Genomic DNA, 19,827 nt, shown 5'->3' with positions numbered 1-19,827 from the left:
ACCCTCCAGCCTCCCTCACATGAAGACCTGTGACCCCTTGGGTTCTTGTAGCCCAGGACTCTGCCCAGCCCAGGGCCCTTACCTTCATCTCACCTGCACGACCCTCCTGCCTTGAGAGGTGACACAGCCACAGGTCGGGATGGGACAGGGATATCTCCCAGGCTCACCTGGCCGACTGCAGTTGTGACAACAGTGACAGCGTAGCCGCAGTTTGTGCTCTAGGCCCCGTCAGGTAGGCAGCCCTGCCGACGCGACAGCCCTGGTCACAAGAGCACCTGCCACCCTGGCAGCCCCGGGCGCTGCCGTGCCTGCCCTCTCTGTGCGGTACACACGATCTCACACTAAGTAGACATGAGGGTTTCTTCTTCCGCATGGAGTCCCACCCGTCTGAGGGGCTCTGAGGGTGCCGACACCTAGATGGAGGTTCGGTGCTGTGATATCCGAGCTGGCAGCTGCAAAGTCTCCGGGAGAGAACTGTGGCTTCACTTGGAGATCAGGTGAAATGGTGAAGGAGTGAGGACCTGTTATGTGCCCAGTGATGACGAGCTGGCATGGGAACAGTGCCCAGAAGACGCGCGGAACACTTGATCCTAAATTATCTTTCAGCAAAACATTTGCCATGTGTTACCGACAGCTCTCAGAATCTAAGAACAAAGCATCTACAACAGAGTTAAATGTGCTTCCTTGCTGCGGCACCTCAGGGCACCCCCAGCCCACACCACCACACCCAGTGCCCCAGCTACACGTGTTTCCCGGAGCAGTGGCTCCCACCTGCAGGACCTAGAGGACATGCACCCAAGACCATCAGCCCCATCCCAGAAGGCCCGCTCCTCACAGAGCCACAAACAGGCTTCCTCCTCAGCGCCAGTCCATGGCAGGCCTATCCACACAGTGGCTGTAGCTTCCAAGGAAAGAGGTTTGCGGGTCCTCAGCCCCAGGCCTCTGATTGACTTGCTCATTGGGCCCATCTTGTCTGTGGGGTAGAAATACCAAAACCCTAAACATCCACTGGAAGTTCTGAATTTTCTGACCCCAGACGTACTTTCTAAACAACAGAAACCACACCCGACGGGAGCCTTGCTTTCCCGTGGTTCTCAGGAACAACAGTCGCATCAGTGATAGCTCAGAGGGGTCCCTGCCACCTGATGCCCAGACAGTCACTGTGCTTAGAGGCAGTGGGGAGGGGTCAGAGCTGGGGGTACTGCCGTCTGTCACCCTGTCAGTGAGCAGAGACCAGGCTCCGAGTGGAGGGACTCCTCAGGACCTGGGACAGCAAGGCAGCCCTGTGCTCAACAAGGCAGGCTGACCCAAACCTCCCAGCTCCCCTCACTAGAGAAGCCCCAAGCCAGAGGGAATGGCGAGAGCCCTGCTTCCCGCTGCCTCTGGTATCTCCAGTGGGTTTGCTGCCCTTCCCCCTCTGCCTGCCCCCAACCCAGCTGGGGCTAACACACTCCACTCAGGCCTGGGCACCTTGATGGAGGCGCCAGGGGAGCGTGCATGTGTGGCCAGAGCACCCGTCACTGTGGAGTAATCTAGAAGTGAGTATTGAGTATGGGTGTCTGGAGTGACATTTGTTGACAGAGGAGCAGCCATTGGGACTAAGTGCTCTCTCCATTGCCAGGAGAGGTCAAGACCACACCCAGGGGCCTGCCACTGTGGACACTGCAGAGTGACCTGGAGGAGAGGCCTTCACAGGGTGGAGGGGTGGATGGAAGCTGGTGTCCCAGCAAACAGCTCTGGGATTCTGCTTTGTGGCAGCAGCTGGGGTGGCGCTTGGGGACAGTGCTGAGCTCCCCCAGGGGCCAGGAGGGTGGCGGAGCAGGCTGGGTGCCAGCCAGCAGGATAACCAGCATCTTCTTGGGCCTGCAGGTGGGGCTGTGCCGCTCGAAGCCATCTGGCCTTTCTCACTATGGCTCATATCTGGCTCTGGGAGTCCTTGATTCTCTTCCTTGAGGCTCATGTGATTAAATCAAGACCTGCATAATTAGTTATCGATTTTACGACTGGGGTTTCAGCGATCAAATGCACTGAGAACATTTGGCAACAGCATGGGAAGCTGGTGACAAAAGTTTCTGCCACCTGTGAGCACATATTGAGCTGCCAGCATTTTCCTGGACTGATAACTGCCAGTCTGGCTGCGTTTGGGTCCCCAGAGACCAGAACCTACAGGCATATGTACACAGGGTGGGCAAAAGTAGGTTCACAGTTGTGAGTACAAGAAACAGTTTATTGTATTCGTATTCGTGAACTATTATTGTATTATGTTCCACACGAACAACTGTAAACCTTCTTTGCCCACTCTGTGTATTTATATTTTATAAAGAGTTGGCTCGAGTTACAATGGAGGCTCGGAGCACCTGAGACCAGCGGTTGGCAGGCAGGAGGCCTGGGAAGAGCAGCAGAAGATGTTCTAGCACTTGGCCGGGGCCCCGCTTTGGGGGAGGTCAGCCTTCCTGTTTCATTCAGGTTTTTGGCTGATTGGATAAGGCCCAGCCACACCAACAGGCCGATCAGCTTTACTTGGAGTCCAGCAACTCAGACGTTCATCTCACTCCAAAGCGCCCTCACGGATAGACCCAGAATCATATTTGACCAAATGTCCAGACCCCCGTGGCCCAGTCAATTTGACACGTAAAATTGACCACTGCCCTTGCTGTGTCTCATGGCCTGTGTGTCTGTGGTTTGGGCTGGAAGTTCTGTCCACTGACACATCCCACAAGGCGTGGCCCTAAGACAAGACAATTCACCTTCAGGACTTAAGGGGACCATCTGACGGGGTCTCCCGTGGAGCTGTGGCAGGAAGAGTGCCATCACCTGTCCTAAATGCAGGCCCGTGTGGCAGAGATATGGGCCTGGGCCCTAGGCAGCGGGGCTTCTGCATTAAGAACCGATCTCTTGGTAAAGAACATGTACAGTGGACTGAATGCTACTTCCCCCAAAATTCATACATTGAAACCTAGTCCCCAATACAATAGTGTTAGGAGATGGGGCCCTCATGAATAGGACTGTAAGTCCGATAAAAGAGCCCCCGAGAGCTTGCTCTCCCCACCCCCTTCCTCCTGACCGCATGAGAACCCACAGAGAAGATGGCCGTCTATGAACCAGGAAGCAGCCTCACCAGAACCTGAATCCACAGGCCCCAGGATCCGGGACTTCTGGAACTGAGAGAACTGTGTATCTGCTCGTTAAATGACCCACTCTGTGCTGTCCTGCTGTAGCCGTCCTGTTGGCAGAGAGTTTACTAATCCGGGACCTGGTCTAACCCAGGGTCAATGAATGTCAAGCCATAGCCTGGCCATACTGGGAGCCAGACCCATCTGGGCTCAGGTCCTGATGCCTCGTCTTTCTCTCCTGCCAAGAGGGCAGGTGGGCAAGTGGCAGGGACACCATGTCCTCCCCTGGAGTCCATGCCCCCTCCACACCACCCAAAACTGTACTCCAAGGCCCCAGACAGCCCTTGGCCCCCACGTCTGAGCAGTGCTGCCTGTTTTCATGGGGACCCCACTGTGGACTCTTAGAGGTGCTGGAAACAGCTGGGTGTACCAAGGGATAAACATTTTTTTCAGAACACTTTCCCCCTCTTACTTTCTGCACAAATTTGGCAACCCTGACAACAACAAAAAATAGGGGATCCGAGTTTTAGATTTGTGCTTATCTGAAAAAAAAAAAGACCTATGCTCAAATGCCCAAAGTAGAAGCTACAGGATTCTTTTTTTAGAGTAGCTTTAGGGTCACAGCAGAATTGAGGGAAAGGTGTTATGATTTCCCATGTGCCCCGCCTCCATCTGCACAGCCTCCCCGTTACCCACCTTCCCCACCATATGGGAACTTTGTTACAGTGATGGACCCTCACTGAGAGATCATTGTCACCCACAGTCCATGGTTTACCAACCTGTGGGATTGGACAGAGGTCGAATGTCATGTGTCCACCATCAATGTCAGAGAGAGTGGCTCCCCTGCCCTAAGCACCCTCTGTGCTCACCAGTTCACCCTTCCTCCCACCCCCAATCCCTAGCAAAACATCAATCTGTTTACTCTCTCCATAGTTTTGCCTTTTCCAGAAAGTCATGTACAGGGGGTCCTTGGGGTATGACACAATTCTGTTCCTTATGACAGCGATGTAACCTGAATTTTGGTGTAAGTCAAAACATACCCTAGCCTAAGTCACTTACCTATGATAACTCAGTTGTAAAATCATCAAGCAGAACAGGGGTAATCAACCTTTTTATACCTACCGCCCACTTTTGTATCTCTATTAGTAAAATTTTCTAACCGCCCACCAGTTCCACAGTAATGGTGATTTATAAAGTAGGGGAGTAACTTTACTTTATAAAATTTATAAAGCATAGTTACAGCAAGTTAAAACATATAATAATAACTACTTACCAAGTACTTTATGTCGGATTTTCGCTAAGTTTGGCAGAATAAATCTTTTTTTTTTTTTACAGAGACAGAGAGTGGGATAGATAGGAACAGATAGACAGGAATGGAGAGAAATGAGAAGCATCAATCATTAGTTATTCATTGTGACACCTTAGTTGTTCATTGATTGCTTTCTCATATGTGCCTTGACCATGGGGCTACAGCAGACTGAGTAACCCCTTGCTTGAGCCAGCGACCTTGGGTCCAAGCTGGTGAGCTTTGCTCAAACCAGATGAGCCTGCACTCAAGCTGGCTACCTCGGGGTCTCGAACCTGGGTCCTCCATATCCCAGACCAACACTCTACCCACTGCGCCACCACCTGGTCAGGCCAGAATAAGTCTTTATAAAACAACTTAGTTAAATTTATCCTTTTATTTATACTTTGGTTGCTCCGCTACCACCCACCATGAAAACTGGAATACCCATTAGTGGGCGGTAGGGACCAGGTTGACTACCGCACTGATCTAAAACATAAAAACACAACTAAGCCACAGAAAAAGGAAAAGGACATAAAAATACTGGTGTAAAAAAAGTTCCTTATCTTTATTCCTCTGGTTGGCTTGCACACTGGAAGGAGCATTGCAAGGTGGGAGAGAGGGACCTATTGGGAGGAGGAAGCTGGAAAGGCAGGAGAACCTGCAGAAGGTGCTGGAGATACTAGGTCAGGTGAATTGCCTAAGAAGCATGCAGGAGACGCTGGAGATGATTCTACCTGTATGACAGGTGTTTCATCTTGAGAAGCAGCTGATGTAGAGGGCGCAGGGTCTGCTGCAGGCCTCTCTACCTTCTTAGAGAATTGTTCCAGGTTAGTCTGTAAGTACGACGTAGTCCATAAGTAAACTAATGGCATTAGTGAAACACTTGTTAATTTTTTAAAGTTTTTATGAGAGTGAGCGTCGAAAACTCGAAACGTTGTATGTCGAGACTGTTGTAACCGGAGGACCCCCATAGTTGGGAGCGCACATATAATGCCGACTTTGACACCGACTTCCTTCACTTAGTGATGTGCATTTCGGGCTCCTCCAGGTCTCCGTGGCTCAGCAGCTCGTTTGCTTTCATTGCTGAACAATTATCCCAGTGTTTGGCTGGACCAGGGTGTATTTGTCCATCACCTGCGAGGGACGGAGTGGCGACTCTCACAGCAGGAGCTACTCCTCACCCTCCCTCATGGCATCTTGGGTCTTTGGGCAGCGGGCAGCTCCCAACACCTGGAATTTGAGCCGAGCCCCTGGGGCCCCTGGATGGAAGGCAGCAGCAGCACAGAGCAGAGTGCCCAGGACAGCTTGGCCTGGGCTCCACATGACCCTCCTGCTGCCTCCTTGGCAGAGCGTGTGTGCCCAGAAGGAGGCCTGAGTCCTGTTCCTGAACAGCCACCATGTGGACACAGGGCTGGTTGCACTCCTGTAGGAAGCCCCCAGAGCGCCCACTCAGGCCCCGGCAGGGGACACGAGGGGCAGAACAGTGTGGGTGAGAATGTAAAAGCCAGTCCTTGATAACACGGCTCTGACCCGGGCCCTGAGCACACGCAGCCAGACGAGGCTCATCCATGATGGTTCTTGGGAGTTCAACACATTTAGAAAAATTACCAAAATGAAAGTAAACTGGTTTTTAGAAGCCTACCAACTGGAAGTTACTCCAGGGTGTGGCATCAAAGGAAGCTCCGCCTCCCACCTGCTCTCAGTCCAGGTCAGGGTCACTCCGGACCCTGCTGTGAGGCCCTGAGGAAACAGAATAAGAGGGTGCAGGCAGGTCCAGGGGTCCCAGAGGACGGCACCACGCTCAGGTAGCCCACTCTCTGTTAGTGCTTGGAGGTCGCTCTCCAGAGAGTCTGGTCTGTGTGGACAGGAGGCCACAGTACATACCACTTCCTGGGACTCGAGCGCTAGCCCTGCCCTGGACCTGAGCCAGGGCAGTGGACCTGGGGCGCGGGGCGGCACCTTCTGCATGTCAGAGGCAATCCCCAGGCAGGCACTGGGGACGCAGCAGCACTTTAGGACAGGTCGGTGGGTTGCAGGCAGCTTCTGTTCACAGGACGGGTATGCAGTGTGAGCATGTCACCCCAGATGCAGCGTCAGGGCACAGAGCTCAGGGTAGATGCTGTCAGGAGAAAAAGGAATTCCCAGGCCTGAAAATTCCTCAATATGGAATATCTACTCTCCAGTGAGAATACAGGAGCACACAGGACCCAGGGGCCTGCAGGGGACCTGGGAGCCTCCCAGGCCTGGCTGGTGAAGGCAGGTGTCAGCCAGCGTGGATTCCAATCACTTAGCTGCTACACATCCAGCATCCTCCCTGCAGTGATGCCAGCAATGACATCGATGACAGGTGTAAGTGCACAACGTGGAATCACCGAGGTAGAGTCCACAGATGGGGCCCAGGAGCCCAGAATTCCCAAAGGGGAAGATGGCGTAGGGTGGCCCGCAAGCCTGCGGGCTTTGCAGGACAGATCTGGTCAGGAACTGGCCCTGAAGACGTTTGTTCAGATTTGGCCACAGCAGCGGGTCCTGCAGAAAACCTAGGCTGTCCTGAGGGCCCGAGGGCTCACGGCCTCGGGGTTCTCTGGCTACCTGGTGCCCAGAGACAGTGCAGACTACCAGCCGAGAGCCTGTCAGCACAGGTGACTTGAAATGAGCATGTTTGTTATTTCTAAGTGACTGATGCTTTTTTAATAATCTGTTCTTTAAAGTGGATAGAATAGTCCCTCTTTTCTGTTTGCACTGCAAGAGCCTTTTCTCATAGATAATTGGAAACCATAAACCTCAATTCAGTTCAAAGTCAACTTATTATAGACTCATAGTTAGCAAAATGAGTTGTTTTATTCTAGGTACTTACAGGAGGCTAAAGATAGCTCAGCACACAAAGTCATGATGAGTAAACACGTCTGTGACAGTGAGTGCCGTCTGCAGGATTTATCTGCAGTGTCCAGTCTGTGGACAGAAGTGGAACGATGGCCCATTTTGCTGGCTACACTATGTCCATTTTGGATGGATGGAGACGTGGGCATCAGTGTCTAGAAAGTACAGAAAGCAGCAAAGAGATGGGAACAGTCTGGGGACTAATCATGGACGAGATGAGCAGGAGAGCCCGTAAACCTCAGGTGCACTGTGACACTCACAGCCAAAGCCTCCAGCCAGGCTGCAGCCCAGGGCTCCACTGGTGCTCAGCCATTGGCTGACAGAGAAGACCCCCCAACCCTGACTCCCTCCACCTTGTTTACCAGAGCCAGCAGTGTCCTTGGCAGGGCTCATGCTGCTGAATTTCTGATGCTCTGGAATGAGAACAAAGCTGGGGGTGGACATGCTGGGGGCAGTTCTCTCCCGAGGGCCCCACAGCCTCTGTCACTGAAGAGTCTTGGCCCCGAGCTTCGGTCTTATTTTCACTAGAAAATAAAATCACGGGCCCTGGCCGGTTGGCTCAGCGGTAGAGCGTCGGCCTAGCGTGCGGAGGACCCGGGTTCGATTCCCGGCCAGGGCACACAGGAGAAGCGCCCATTTGCTTCTCCACCCCTCCGCCGCGCTTTCCTCTCTGTCTCTCTCTTCCCCTCCCGCAGCCAAGGCTCCATTGGAGCAAAGATGGCCCGGGCACTGGGGATGGCTCCTCGGCCTCTGCCCCAGGCGCTAGAGTGGCTCTGGTCGCAATATGGCGATGCCCAGGATGGGCAGAGCATCGCCCCCTGGTGGGCAGAGCGCCGCCCCATGGTGGGCGTGCCGGGTGGATCCCGGTCGGGCGCATGCGGGAGTCTGTCTGACTGTCTCTCCCTGTTTCCAGCTTCAGAAAAATGGGAAAAAAAAAAAAAAAAAAAAAAAGAAAATAAAATCACGGTTGGTGCCAAGTGAGGGGAGGCCGTGCCTTCTGACACGGTTTCCAAAACATTTCTTTTCCAAAAGTTGGCTTGGACCGCTGTCACCACCCCTGGCATTGGAGCTGGCCTGACCTGTACCCCAGGCCACTTCTGCCTGGGTGGGTGGCCCTCCAGGGGTCTCTCAGCACTCATCCAGCCCACCTGCCCCGCCTGCAGCTGGATCCCCGAAGAACACTCTGAGCTGTTTTGCTGTTTGGGTTTTTTGGTAAGGGTGACGCGGTTCACATAGGGATTAGGGACGTGCACACGTCTGCTATCTGGCAGCTGCCCTCTTCACGGCCTCAGAAGTGTCTGTAATTAGCTCAAGCTGCACACGGTCACTGAGCTGCGTTCTGGCGGGCAGCCGACTTTTGGTTCTTGAGCCACAAGTAATTGGAGGAGACCCAGTTTCGATCCTGGAAAGAAAATTAAGGAAGGAGCTGGACTCAGAGCCACCAGCTTGTACAGACTTTACAGCTGGGCAGTCAGGTCCCAGGCGGTCACCTGTAAGGGGCACAGTGTCTTGTGACCTTCCACCAAGCAGGACAGTGTATCAGTGGGACTAGAGATTCACAACAGGCCAGCGCCAATACCCTGAGAATGTGGCGTTGGTGGGCGGGGGTGGGGGTCGTGTCAAAGCAGGTCTGGGAGCGAGGGGTTGGGTGGGATGCTGAGGATGGCTGCGCTCACCCGGGGTGGAGCTGGCGACCGTAGGGAAGGCTGTGTCCAGTGTGTGGGGACCGTAGGCCCTGCCAGGAAAGCTGGTGAGAGCAGGAGGGTGATGTGTGAACACCACGGGGACCTGAAGGGTGGTGCGAGGGTGTCAGGCCCCACCCACTGAAAGACAGAAATGAGGCCCGGCCTCGGCCGTTGCTGCCTCAGCCCACACATTCTTACCCTTCAGAAGCGTCTGTCGGACTTTGTCCTTTCCAAACAGCCCAGGAACCTGGACCAGAGCCCCCTCGTGTAGCCCCAACAGCGCTGGCCGGGCAGCAGCCGGCAGGGCGCCCGCCCACGCCAGAGTCAGGCGGGTACTGATGGGCGGAAAGGGTGGCTCCGGGCTGGCTGAGCAGGCTGACCAGAGGCTTCCATCAGGGCGGCAGGGCGGCTGCACTTGGTGCAGGAACCCATGATGAAACGCGAGCCCCTGGCCTGAAGCCTCAGTCACGAAAGCCCCGAGTATCTGTGAAACACAAGCAAAAGCCAGAAGAGTGTGGAGCGGTGCGTGGGGGTGGGGAGCGGGCTTCAAAACCGGATGAGCCAGCTGAAAGATTTGTGACCCTGTTTTGGTCAAACAGGCCAGGTGTGCCCAATTATGATAAACCAGGGTCTAGTTTCTGGGTTAAAGGTTTCAGAAATAGCTCCTTCCAATTAACCTGCACAGCTGGTCTTTAAGAAAAGGCCAGGGGAGAGGACATGGGCCCCACAGGCCCATCTCCTCCCAAATCCACTAAGATGGGTCTGGCTGCAGCTGAGACACGGGTCACTCACTGCTCATGCGTGGGCGAGGGGACCATCCTGGACCACTGCCACAGAGGCCCTGGGTCTGGGCCATCTTCTCCCCGAACATGGTGGTCTCTGCTCCCCCATGAGGGTTCACACTGCACCTGGCTGAATGCCTGTACTGAGACAGGAGCCAGGCTGTAGTCAGCCAGACACAGGACACGGCGTGTTGCAGGGTGTGTGTCTGGGGCGGCGCTTCCCAGGACCACTACAGGTGCCGCATGTTGAAGTCATCAGGCTCCTCTGATCAGGTAGAGGTCCCAGAGTTCCATCACTCCCCTGTCCTGGCATCCTAACTCCCTCCACCCAGGTCCCTGAGAATGGTGGCTTCCCTCCTAAGCCCTTCCTCAGGGTGGAGACTGGGCTCTTTCTTTTTTTTTTTTCTTTTTTCTTTTTTGGAAGAAAGACCCAGGAACATCGAGCTGCTCCTATATCTTCCCTGAATGGGGATTGAACCAGCAACCTCTACACTTCAGGAGGATGCCTCAACCAACCAAGCTATCCAGCCAGGACTTAATTTTATTTATTTATTTATTTTTAAAGAAATACAGAGGTCCTGGTTGGTGGGCTGAGTGATAGAGCATCAGCCTGGCACATGGATGTCCTGGGTTCGCTTCCTGGTCAGGGCACATAGGAGAAGCAACCATCTGCTTCACCATCCCTCCCATTCCCTTTCCTCTCTCTGTCTCTCTCTGTCTCTCTCTCTCCCCCGTCCTGTAGCCATGGCTAGATTGGTTGATTGGTTCCAGCGAGTTGGCCTCGGGTGCTGAGGATGGCTCCCTGGTCTCCGCTTCAGGGACTAAAATAATGGCTCAGTAGCTGAGGAACGGAGCAATGCTCCAGATGGACAGAGCATCGCCCCCTGGTGGGCATGCCAGGTGGATCCCTGTCCGGGCGCATGTGGGAGTCTGTCTCTCTGCCTCCCTGCCTCTCAATAAAAAAAAATTTTTTTTAAATAGACATAGAGAGAGATAGAGAGAGGAGAGAGAGAGGGAAGCGAGGAGAGAGAGAGAAGGAAGCATTCATTTGTTGGTCCACTCAGTTGTGCTGTCATTGATTGCTTCCCGTGTGTGCCCTGACTGGGATCAAACCCATAACCCTGTTTCAGGATGACGTTCTTAAACGACAGAGCTAACCAGCCAGAGCTGAGACTGGGTTTCTAACCAGGTCCATCCCTGTCTGCATGGGCCCCAACTGTCTCTAACCGAAAACTTGTGGATACGGTTTTCCCCAAATCCAGTTACTGCTCGCTCCCTTGAACCTCTGAGCTGAAACCCAACTGAACATAGAGGCATGACAAAAACCCCTCCTGGGGATGGGTGGGTGTGTCCTCCAGGGTTAGCAATGGGGCTCAGAGTCCTCCACCCCCTGCCGTACTGCTTCATGAGGCTCAGAGCTGGACTCAAAGCCTTTCCACTAGCCCAGGCAGCATGAGGTGAGCAGCCCTAAATACTGGATGAGACTTGACTGCCCTCCAGGGATGAACAAGCATCAGAAATTGCTGAAACAAAACCTGCCCCAAACCTAGAAGCAGCAAGCCACACCACTTCTCATGTGGCTGTGAACTCCAGTGGGCATGGGTGCAGATCTGGAGAGGTGCCCCTCCCATAGCCACTGGAGGAGAGACTCTTTCCTCAGGGCCCTGCTCACTGGCTGAACTCCAATGTGATTGTGAGCTACTGCGTAGGACTTGTTTAGTGAGATGCCTGGTGTGGAACGAGGGCTCAGCACAGAGCACAGGTGTCAGCTGAGCCCTCTTCTCCACCCCACTTGCCTGGGATGCTCCTGCAGCAGGCAGCCAGGGGCAGGAGGAGTAGCTAAAGCCTCCTGCTGGTGCCCTGGCCGGTTGGCTCAGTGGTAGAGCATCGGCCTGGCGTGCAGAAGTCCCGGGTTCGATTCCCGGCCAGGGCACACAGGAGAAGCGCCCATCTGCTTCTCCACCCCTCCCCCCTCTCCTTCCTCTCTGTCTCTCTCTTCCCCTCCCGCAGCGAGGCTCCATTGGAGCAAAGATGGCCCGGGCGCTGGGGATGGCTCCTTGGCCTCTGCCCCAAGCGCTAGAGTGGCTCTGGTCACGACAGAGCGACGCCCCGGAGGGGCAGAGCATCGCCCCCTGGTGGGCGTGCTGGGTGGATCCCGGTCGGGCGCATGTGGGAGTCTGTCTGTCTATCTCCGTTTCCAGCTTCAGAAAAAATACAAAAAAAAAAAGTTTAAAGCCTCCTGCTGGGGAGAAACCCTCCCCCCCCCCATCTGGAGTCCAGAACCCTTGGTTGTAGTCTCTGGAGTACAGTCTCCTCCCTGGGGGGAGGAGCAGGGAGAGGCTTGGTTCCAATAGCACACTCTGGCCTTCTTTCACAGATTTTCATAGTCTTTCTTGAAGAAATGTTGCATTTGCTGCTTGCCCTTAGGACTGTTTCCAGAGGCTTTAAATGGTTGTTTTTTAAAATGCTTTTCACCCGTTTTGCTGTGAGGCAGGTCAGCTGAGCTCATGCAAAAAGCCAATCTCCAATTAATTTTTTTTTTTTTTTTTACAGGAATGAGGCATTTTGTGGATACCCCGAACCTCCTACAGAGGCACTTGGGTTGGGGTCGGGAGTCAGGATGGCCTGGGTGTGACAACCCCTTCCTGGGGAACGGAGGGCGCGGGCCTCCCTGCCCCCAACACGTGTCCCTCTCCTCCCCAGGGTGAGTGCTCCCGCAAATGTCGCAACCTCTTCGTGCTCGAGACGGTGTGTGTGGCCTGGTTCTCCTTCGAGTTCCTCCTGCGCTCGCTGCAAGCTGAGAGCAAGTGCGCCTTCCTACGGACGCCGCTTAACATCATCGACATCCTGGCCATCCTGCCATTCTACGTGTCGCTGCTGGTGGGCCTGGCGGCCGGGGGCGCGGAGCGGGCGGGCGCGGGCGGCAACAAACTGCTAGAGCGCGCGGGGCTGGTTCTGCGGCTGCTGCGTGCGCTGCGCGTGCTCTACGTGATGCGCCTGGCGCGCCACTCGCTTGGGCTGCGATCGCTCGGCCTGACCGTGCGCCGCTGCGCGCGCGAGTTCGGGCTGCTGCTGCTCTTTCTCTGTGTGGCCATGGCCCTGTTCGCCCCGCTCGTGCATCTGGCCGAGCGCGAGCTGGGCGCGGGCCGCGACTTCTCCAGTGTGCCGGCCAGCTACTGGTGGGCTGTCATCTCCATGACCACCGTGGGCTACGGCGACATGGTGCCACGCAGCCTGCCCGGGCAAGTGGTGGCGCTGAGCAGCATCCTCAGCGGCATCCTGCTCATGGCCTTCCCGGTCACCTCCATCTTCCACACCTTCTCGCGCTCCTACTCGGAGCTCAAGGAGCAGCAGCAGCGCACCACCAGCCTTGAGCCGGTCCTGCGTGAGGACAGCACGCGCTCTGCCAGCGCCACCGAGGACAGCTCACAGGGTCCCGACGGCGCTGGCACGGCAGGGGACTCTGCGGACCGCGCATGGGCACGCGCAGGACCAGCCTGATCTGGGCAGGAACCCTGCGCCCAGAGGTGGCTGGGCCTATGTGTCACCGGAGGCTGCTTCTCACAAGCTTTAGAAACAGAATCACAGTCCTTGCCTCCCACCACACAGAGGGGCAGGGACCGACCTTGGGACACCATCTCCCAAAGGCCAAAGGGGCCTCGCTCCTGTTGGCGTGTATCTAGTCCACGTGCATGTTGCAGCGACAAACGTCGCCACAGAACTCAGCCTGGACTGACCTGCCCTAGAGGTGGCATCAGAAGCCATCCTGCACTTTGAGTAAATTTCCTAGAGGGCACCCCAGCCTGTCCTCTTTCCTTGTATTTCCCTTTGAAGTTTGGACTCCATGACTAGCTAAAATAAATTCAAGAAGCTCCAGAACTTCCAAGCCTGTAGCAATACCAAAAGGTAACACTATCACCAGGCCTCAGCCTAACCCTTCCCTGCTCTTCAGCCCAAAAGTCCAGGGGGCAGTTGGGGGGGGGGGGGGCGACATAATGGGTCTTTAGTCCTGGAGGAGCAGTCTTGGGGGAGGAGTTCCCAGGGGAGGGGGGCTGTCCCTGCTCTGCCGCTCACTCAGGTGGGCTGTGCCCCACGGGAGGAAGGCCTTCCTCATGCATCCAGTTCTGCAGAAGCCCACATTGCTGCCAAGTGACAAGCAAAGAGGTGTCACATTGATGTTCACAGCCCCCCAGTTCCTTTGGGGGTCCAGCCCTGATCTCTAGCCTCCTTCCCCAGCACTATTTTGCCAGAATCTACCTGGGCCGCCTCCTCACTGCTCTCCCCTGAACCGCCTCCACCCTTTCAGCTGCCTGGGGACACATCCTACCCTCACTTCCCTGGTGTTCCAGCCCTGGAGGGGGTTCAGGAAGGAGATGGGGGAGGGACCCTGGGCATGCAGCTGTTAGAAGCCGGTTGTCACTGAGGTATGAGCCTTTCTCTGGAGATGAGGAAGGGAACTCTCCCAAACACGCTTTGCACTCTTTCATTTTAATGAGCTGAGCTGGGACACCTGGGACATGGCCGCCACAGCCCCTGCCTGAGGGGGACCTGCATCACTCAGAGGCCCCACTGCTGCAAGGCACCTACCCACCACCACTCCTCCTGGCTTTTGGCAGGAGTCCTGGTGGGGAACCAAAGCTGGGGAAAGAGGGGGAGGCAGGGGCGAGTAGTGCCTCCTGCAGTATTTTTCTGCCATGTTCCTGCAACCAATAAAAGTGCCACCCCTCCTGCATAGCTCGCTGAGTCCCTCTTGGGCAGTGCCAGCATCCTCCCCAGGGAACAAGGGTTTAGGGACCAGGAAGGGTCCCTGTGATCATAGGAGTCAGTCAGGACATGCCACGTGTGGGGCCCCTTCCCAGACAGCACTGTACCTGCACAGCCTGGTGTGCCCTCCACTCCAAGTGCCCCCCTCTCACTGGCCCTGATCTCCCCAGGATGGGGCTCAGTGTTCCAGGGACCAGCCAGGAACAGACCCCAAATTGGGAAGAAGTGGCATGTCCATGCTGAGGCCAGGCTCTGCAGGGACAGGCAGGCTAGGCCACCATGAGAAGCCTTGTTTACCTCTGTTGTCCTCCTCCTCACACCCACCACCTGTCAGAGGCACAGCGTGACTTGGGCTCCACCTCTTGAGTCTATCAGTCAGTGAACCTGGGACCAGGGAATGTTCCAGGGGTCAGACTGAGCTGAGGATCCACAGCCACTGTTTGCTTCCTCAGGTGCTCGTGTCTGCTCACACCAGGTGGGAAAATGGAGCCATCCAGGGTGGACCAGCAGGCGGGCTCGGCACTTGGCCCAACACCTGTTGCCCACCTGTGTGCACAGCCAGGCCTGCCCAACTCCCATCACGCATCTACCCTGGTTCCTGCAGGTCACTGTCATAGGGGCTGGTCTGTTCCGACGGAGCCTGTCTCACAGGACAGGGGCCAGAGCTGTGCCCCAGGACTGAGTTCCAGTCTAGCCCAGGGACATGGACACTTCTGGGCAGAGGCCAGTCCCTGGGGCTGTCCTTTCCCTGGAGGCCCCCAAGATGAAATAAAAACACAAGACTGATTATTCACTCTGCCTGGGCCTCACTTGGACTCCATCATGGGCCACACTGAGTCCTCAAGCAGTTTATTGATTTAAAATCGCTGTAGTGACAGAACCTTGGGCACCCCCCCATGTGGGCACATTTGGTCAACCCTGCCATCGGTGATAGTTTAATTCAGAGGTGATTGCTGCTACAGGCATTGCCCTTATTTATTTTTTTAAAATAAATGTTTTCAAAGCATCTTACAGGCCAAAGGACTGAGCAGGATCCTCTCTCCAATATTCAGGAGTTTTTGAGGAAAACTCAGGAGGAGGGAACAGCTTGCAACACTGCTCACCAGCCACCGCAGACATCTCCAGAGCTGCGGCACTGGCCCCAGACGGTGCTCACAGTGCACAGAGAGCCTCCCCTCCACCAAGCAGAAGGGAACACACCACCTGTGGGAGCCACACGGAAGCATCTGAAACACTGGCCTTTGGGGACCAGGGAGCTGGCGCAGGGCTGGCCCACCTGAGATGCCCATGTAATACTGAAAAGGAAACCAATGTGGCTGGCGAGTGTCAGACCAGTGGCCACATGCAGTGGATGTGGAGAACCGTGTGGATGGAAGACAGTGGACAGGGACACCCACTCCAGGCCACCCCACACCATGGAAGGTCACTTCAGGCCTGTCCTGGAAATGGACATTGCCAGCTTGTGCTGCAGATTCACACATTTCTCAGGACAAAGGGGAAAGGCCACTGTGCAGCCTGTACGGCTCTGGGCCCTCAGGGAGCCCACATGGACCGCCTGCACCCTGTCACACCCTCCAGGGCTCATGGAGAACTCCAGGCTCTGGTTCAGATACCCCTGAGCTTGCTCTGGCCAGTGGGAGGAGGCCAGTACCGCAACTAGGCCTCTGGGCCCAGGCTGGGCCAAGGGTGAGGGCTGAGTCCTGAGTCCTGTGAGGGGGCAGCACTGATGGTGGCCTGGGCAAGGCCACTTGGCCAGACAGTCAAGAACATACGTCATGTGTGCTGGCCCCTTCCACACGGACACAGGCCCCAGGCCCCGCACTCTGTCCTGGACCCATCCTGCCCCAGGTCTCCTCACCGCATGCTGTCAGCAACTGTCCGTCTCAGTAGTTCTGACCGCAGGCCCTTGTGCCACAGCCCAAGCTGTCTCGACGCTGTTTCTCATTCTGCACCCCAGGTCCAGGATTACGAACGATGTCCCGGCTGAGGCCAATGGCTGGGCCAAGACATAGAGTTGTGCCTGCCATCCTGCCATGCAGTGGCCTGCTCCCGTGAGTGTCCCCGAGCCACCACCAGTGCTCTGCGACTGAGTGGGAGAGACCTGCTTTTCCATCACCTTGAAAACAATCACAGCACCGCTCATGGGGGTGACGCCCACCGCACCATCCACCGGCGAGTGAGCGCAGACACAGTTCCTGGGACCCCACCTGCCTACCATCCAGGGATCCCTGCAGGAGGACCGGTGGCCAGCCGGTGCCTGCAGCCAGCAGTCACATGTCTTCATCCCCCTGCCATCCTCAGAGGGCCTTGGCACTGACAGGGTGCACTGCATGGGGGGTGGGCTTCGGGGGGTGGCGAGTGAATGTGTAGGCCTGTGCCAGGATGGCCAGGTCCACCAGCACCTGCAGCAGGCCACACACGGAGAACTGCAGGGGGGCACTGTTCAGCAGGAAGTACGCGGTCTTGAAGGTGTCCCCGCTCGTCCACATCAGCACCATCTTGATGCTGTGGAGACACAAGCCAGGGTCAGGGGACACCCAGGCTCTGGCCTGCCCCTACCAACCCTCCTGTCCTCGCTGTGAGGTCATTGCATGTGTGGCCTCAAGGAAGGCCCTGCAGCTGGAGAACCCTCAGCCTCCTGGGCAGGGACTGGACTGCCAGGCCCACAACCTTGCAAAGGTCTGTTCTTCGTGGCTGCAGATGCACCTAGTGTGGGCCCGTTGGGAAACAGGAGAGAGAAGACCACCACCTGCTCTAGGGGCCAGCATGGCTGGGGCAGCAGCCCCTTGAGAACTTGGGAGAGCAGCCCTGGGCCACAGGGACCCACAGGACCGGCATCTGAGGTCATGGCTCGGGCCTGGCCGTGCCTATGAGCTGCAGGAGGAGTCTGGCTGTGAGGAGGCGGTCCTCTCACCCCCACTCCTCTGCCCCTACCTGGGGAGCTCTCAGACTGCACCCAGTGCTCAGCTGCAGAGGAAGTACACGGAATGATCTCAAAGTCATGGTGTCAGACCCCCCAACAGGAGCCCACACTGCCCCCACCTGCCTGCCCCACCCGGCACATAGAATTCATCCACACTAAAATCATTGGAGGACAAACGTGGCACCCAGTCCTACCACAAACCACTCTCACAGTCCATGGAAACCCACGCCCTCTCATGCCTACAGCTGTGCTGACCGCTGCCACTCACAGGCACCACACTCAGCTTTATGGGAGGTTCGTTCTGGAAATGTCGACAGACAGACGTATCTGCCTTTATTTCTCCTCAGGTCTCAGCTGATTCTGTCTCCTTTCCCGTGGATGTTGGGGCACTGCAGGAGAGCAGCAGGCGAGCTCTCCCATCAACACACACAGAAGCAGGTGCTAGGCTCTCTGCTCCCAAGAGCCACTGGCCACAGCCCTGGTCAGTCCATCAGGGGCCATAAAGGGGACATGCTGTGACCAGAGCCAGAGCTGACAGGTGTGACCAGGACCTGGTTTGCTCAAAGACTAGACCCGAGGGTCCCCTGGAAAAGGCAGCACGCCCCCCCCCCCAACACCTCACACATGCAGGCTGAGTGCCACCCAGAACAAGAGGAGGAGGAAACTGAGGCACAGACAGGTTTAGGAACATGCCCAAGGGCATACATCTAGTGCCCCTTGAAGGGTCGAAGGGATGGGGCAACAGAACACAAAGCTGGAGGGCATCCGGGACCACCTGTCACTGTCCTGGGGCCGCACACCTGGCGCCAGGCAGGGCACTCGTCACCCCAGCAAGTGCAGACATGAGGTCATTGCTGAAGCAGCGCTCTGCCTGACACACAGGGACATTTTTAGCTGCCCAGAGGCCTCACCTGGCCTTGGCCCTTAGTCAGCTATGGCATGGGGACAGGAATCTAACAGCCTTGCTGAGGCCCCATGACCACTGGATGTTGGGGCACAGCAAATATTAATGAAGTTTTTCCTGCTGGGGCCCCTGAAAATCTGCTCCATAGAGGGACTTTCAAAAAGTCATGAATTCCATTCTTCCTGACATGGAGTGTTACATAACCCTTCCCCTCAACGATAGTGTGAATGGTTGAACGAATGAGTGGATGAATGAGTGGATGGATGGATGGTGGATGGTGGATGGATGGATGGTGGATGGATGGATGGGTGGGTAGGTAGGCAGGTAGATAGGTGGGCAAGTATCAGAGGCTCAGCCATCACTTTTCAGCATGCCAGGGATGTCCTAATGGACACTAAGTCCAAAAGTTGACCACTGCAAGTGGCTGGATCTGGCCTCATCCTGGGGGTGGGAATCCCACCTGAGGAAGCCCCTCTCTCGAGGGAGGAAGTTCAGCCAGCATACAGTTTTGACAGTGCAGGAAGCCCACCTGGAGCACAGATGGGGCAGTTTGAGTGGAAGGGGAGACTGTCACCTCCCAGCCCCCAGGCTGCATTCTCATGAGAGTCCTGGGAGCTGGACTCCCTTATGCCATCTCCAACTCCAGCTGCTGCATCCTGCACCTGACCCTCCCCTGTCCCACCCACTCACCATTTTAATCCTGGCCCCTATGACATCATTCTTGGCTCCAGCATGGTGCCATCCTAACTGAGCTGGCCAGATCACTATTTCTAAAATACCTCTCACCTCATCCACAGCCCGTCCAGTAGCCAGGAAAGCCCTTCCCAGACTGGTGCCCAGATGCCTGTGCCAGCTCCTGCTTCCCCACAGGAGCCTGCACTCCTGCCCACCTCACTGGGGCCTAGACCTTCCCCTCCTTCCCACCATCTAAGAGCTTGCCCAAAATTCAAAATCTGCCCAGTACATGTCCCAAAGGAGGTCTTTGTGACCCCGGGTTAGACCATAGGTTCTTGGATATGACTCCAAAAGCAAAAGCAAAATATATATGTATTTGACTTCATTGAAATTAAAACCTTTTGTGCTGCAAAGAAAAACATTATGAAAGTGCAGAGACAATCTTCAGAATGGGAGGAAATATTTGTCAATCACACATCTGACAAGGTTCTCGTTTCTAGAAAACCTAAGGAACTCTACAACTCGATAATAAAAAGACAAAGAACTAAATTTTAAAATAGGCAAAAGATAAAAATAGACCTGTCTCCAAAGAAGATGTACAAATACCCAATAACCACATGGAAAGACGCTTAATGTCATTAGTCATTAGGGAAATGCAAGTGACAAATGCAAACCCCCCATGAGCCCCACACGCCAGAATGAACAAGTCAGATGGTAACGAGGTTGGCGAGGGTGTGGAGAGATCAGAACCCCACCCACAGGTGGTGGGGATGTTGGACAGGGTGGCCACTATGGAAACAGATCACAAAGAGCTGT

General features: G+C 55.6%; 2 protein-coding genes across 11 annotated transcripts in view; one reads left to right on the top strand and one right to left on the bottom strand.

Moving 5' to 3' along the window:
• The window catches only part of KCNG2 (potassium voltage-gated channel modifier subfamily G member 2), a 41,322-nt gene extending 26,164 nt beyond the window's left edge, over positions 1 to 15,158 (top strand). For all 5 annotated transcript variants that reach the window (XM_066353450.1, XM_066353447.1, XM_066353448.1 and 2 more), the window contains one exon: positions 12,449 to 15,158. In XM_066353450.1, the coding sequence (XP_066209547.1) occupies positions 12,449 to 13,246 (798 nt within the window). In that variant the 3' untranslated portion in view covers positions 13,247 to 15,158. The remainder of the gene's footprint in view (positions 1 to 12,448) is intronic.
• A 184-nt stretch (positions 15,159 to 15,342) lies between these two features.
• Positions 15,343 to 19,827, bottom strand: part of SLC66A2 (solute carrier family 66 member 2) — a 29,531-nt gene continuing 25,046 nt past the window's right edge. For 5 of the 6 annotated variants that reach the window (XM_066353453.1, XM_066353456.1, XM_066353455.1 and 2 more), the window contains one exon: positions 15,343 to 17,014. In XM_066353453.1, coding sequence (XP_066209550.1) covers positions 16,807 to 17,014 — 208 coding nt within the window. In that variant the 3' untranslated portion in view covers positions 15,343 to 16,806. The remainder of the gene's footprint in view (positions 17,015 to 19,827) is intronic. The other variant, XM_066353458.1, reaches the window with a different exon arrangement.

Source organism: Saccopteryx leptura, chromosome 11, assembly GCF_036850995.1.
Source record: "Saccopteryx leptura isolate mSacLep1 chromosome 11, mSacLep1_pri_phased_curated, whole genome shotgun sequence".
Taxonomy (NCBI): domain Eukaryota; kingdom Metazoa; phylum Chordata; class Mammalia; order Chiroptera; family Emballonuridae; genus Saccopteryx; species Saccopteryx leptura.
This window is presented reverse-complemented; position numbering and strand designations above follow the sequence as displayed.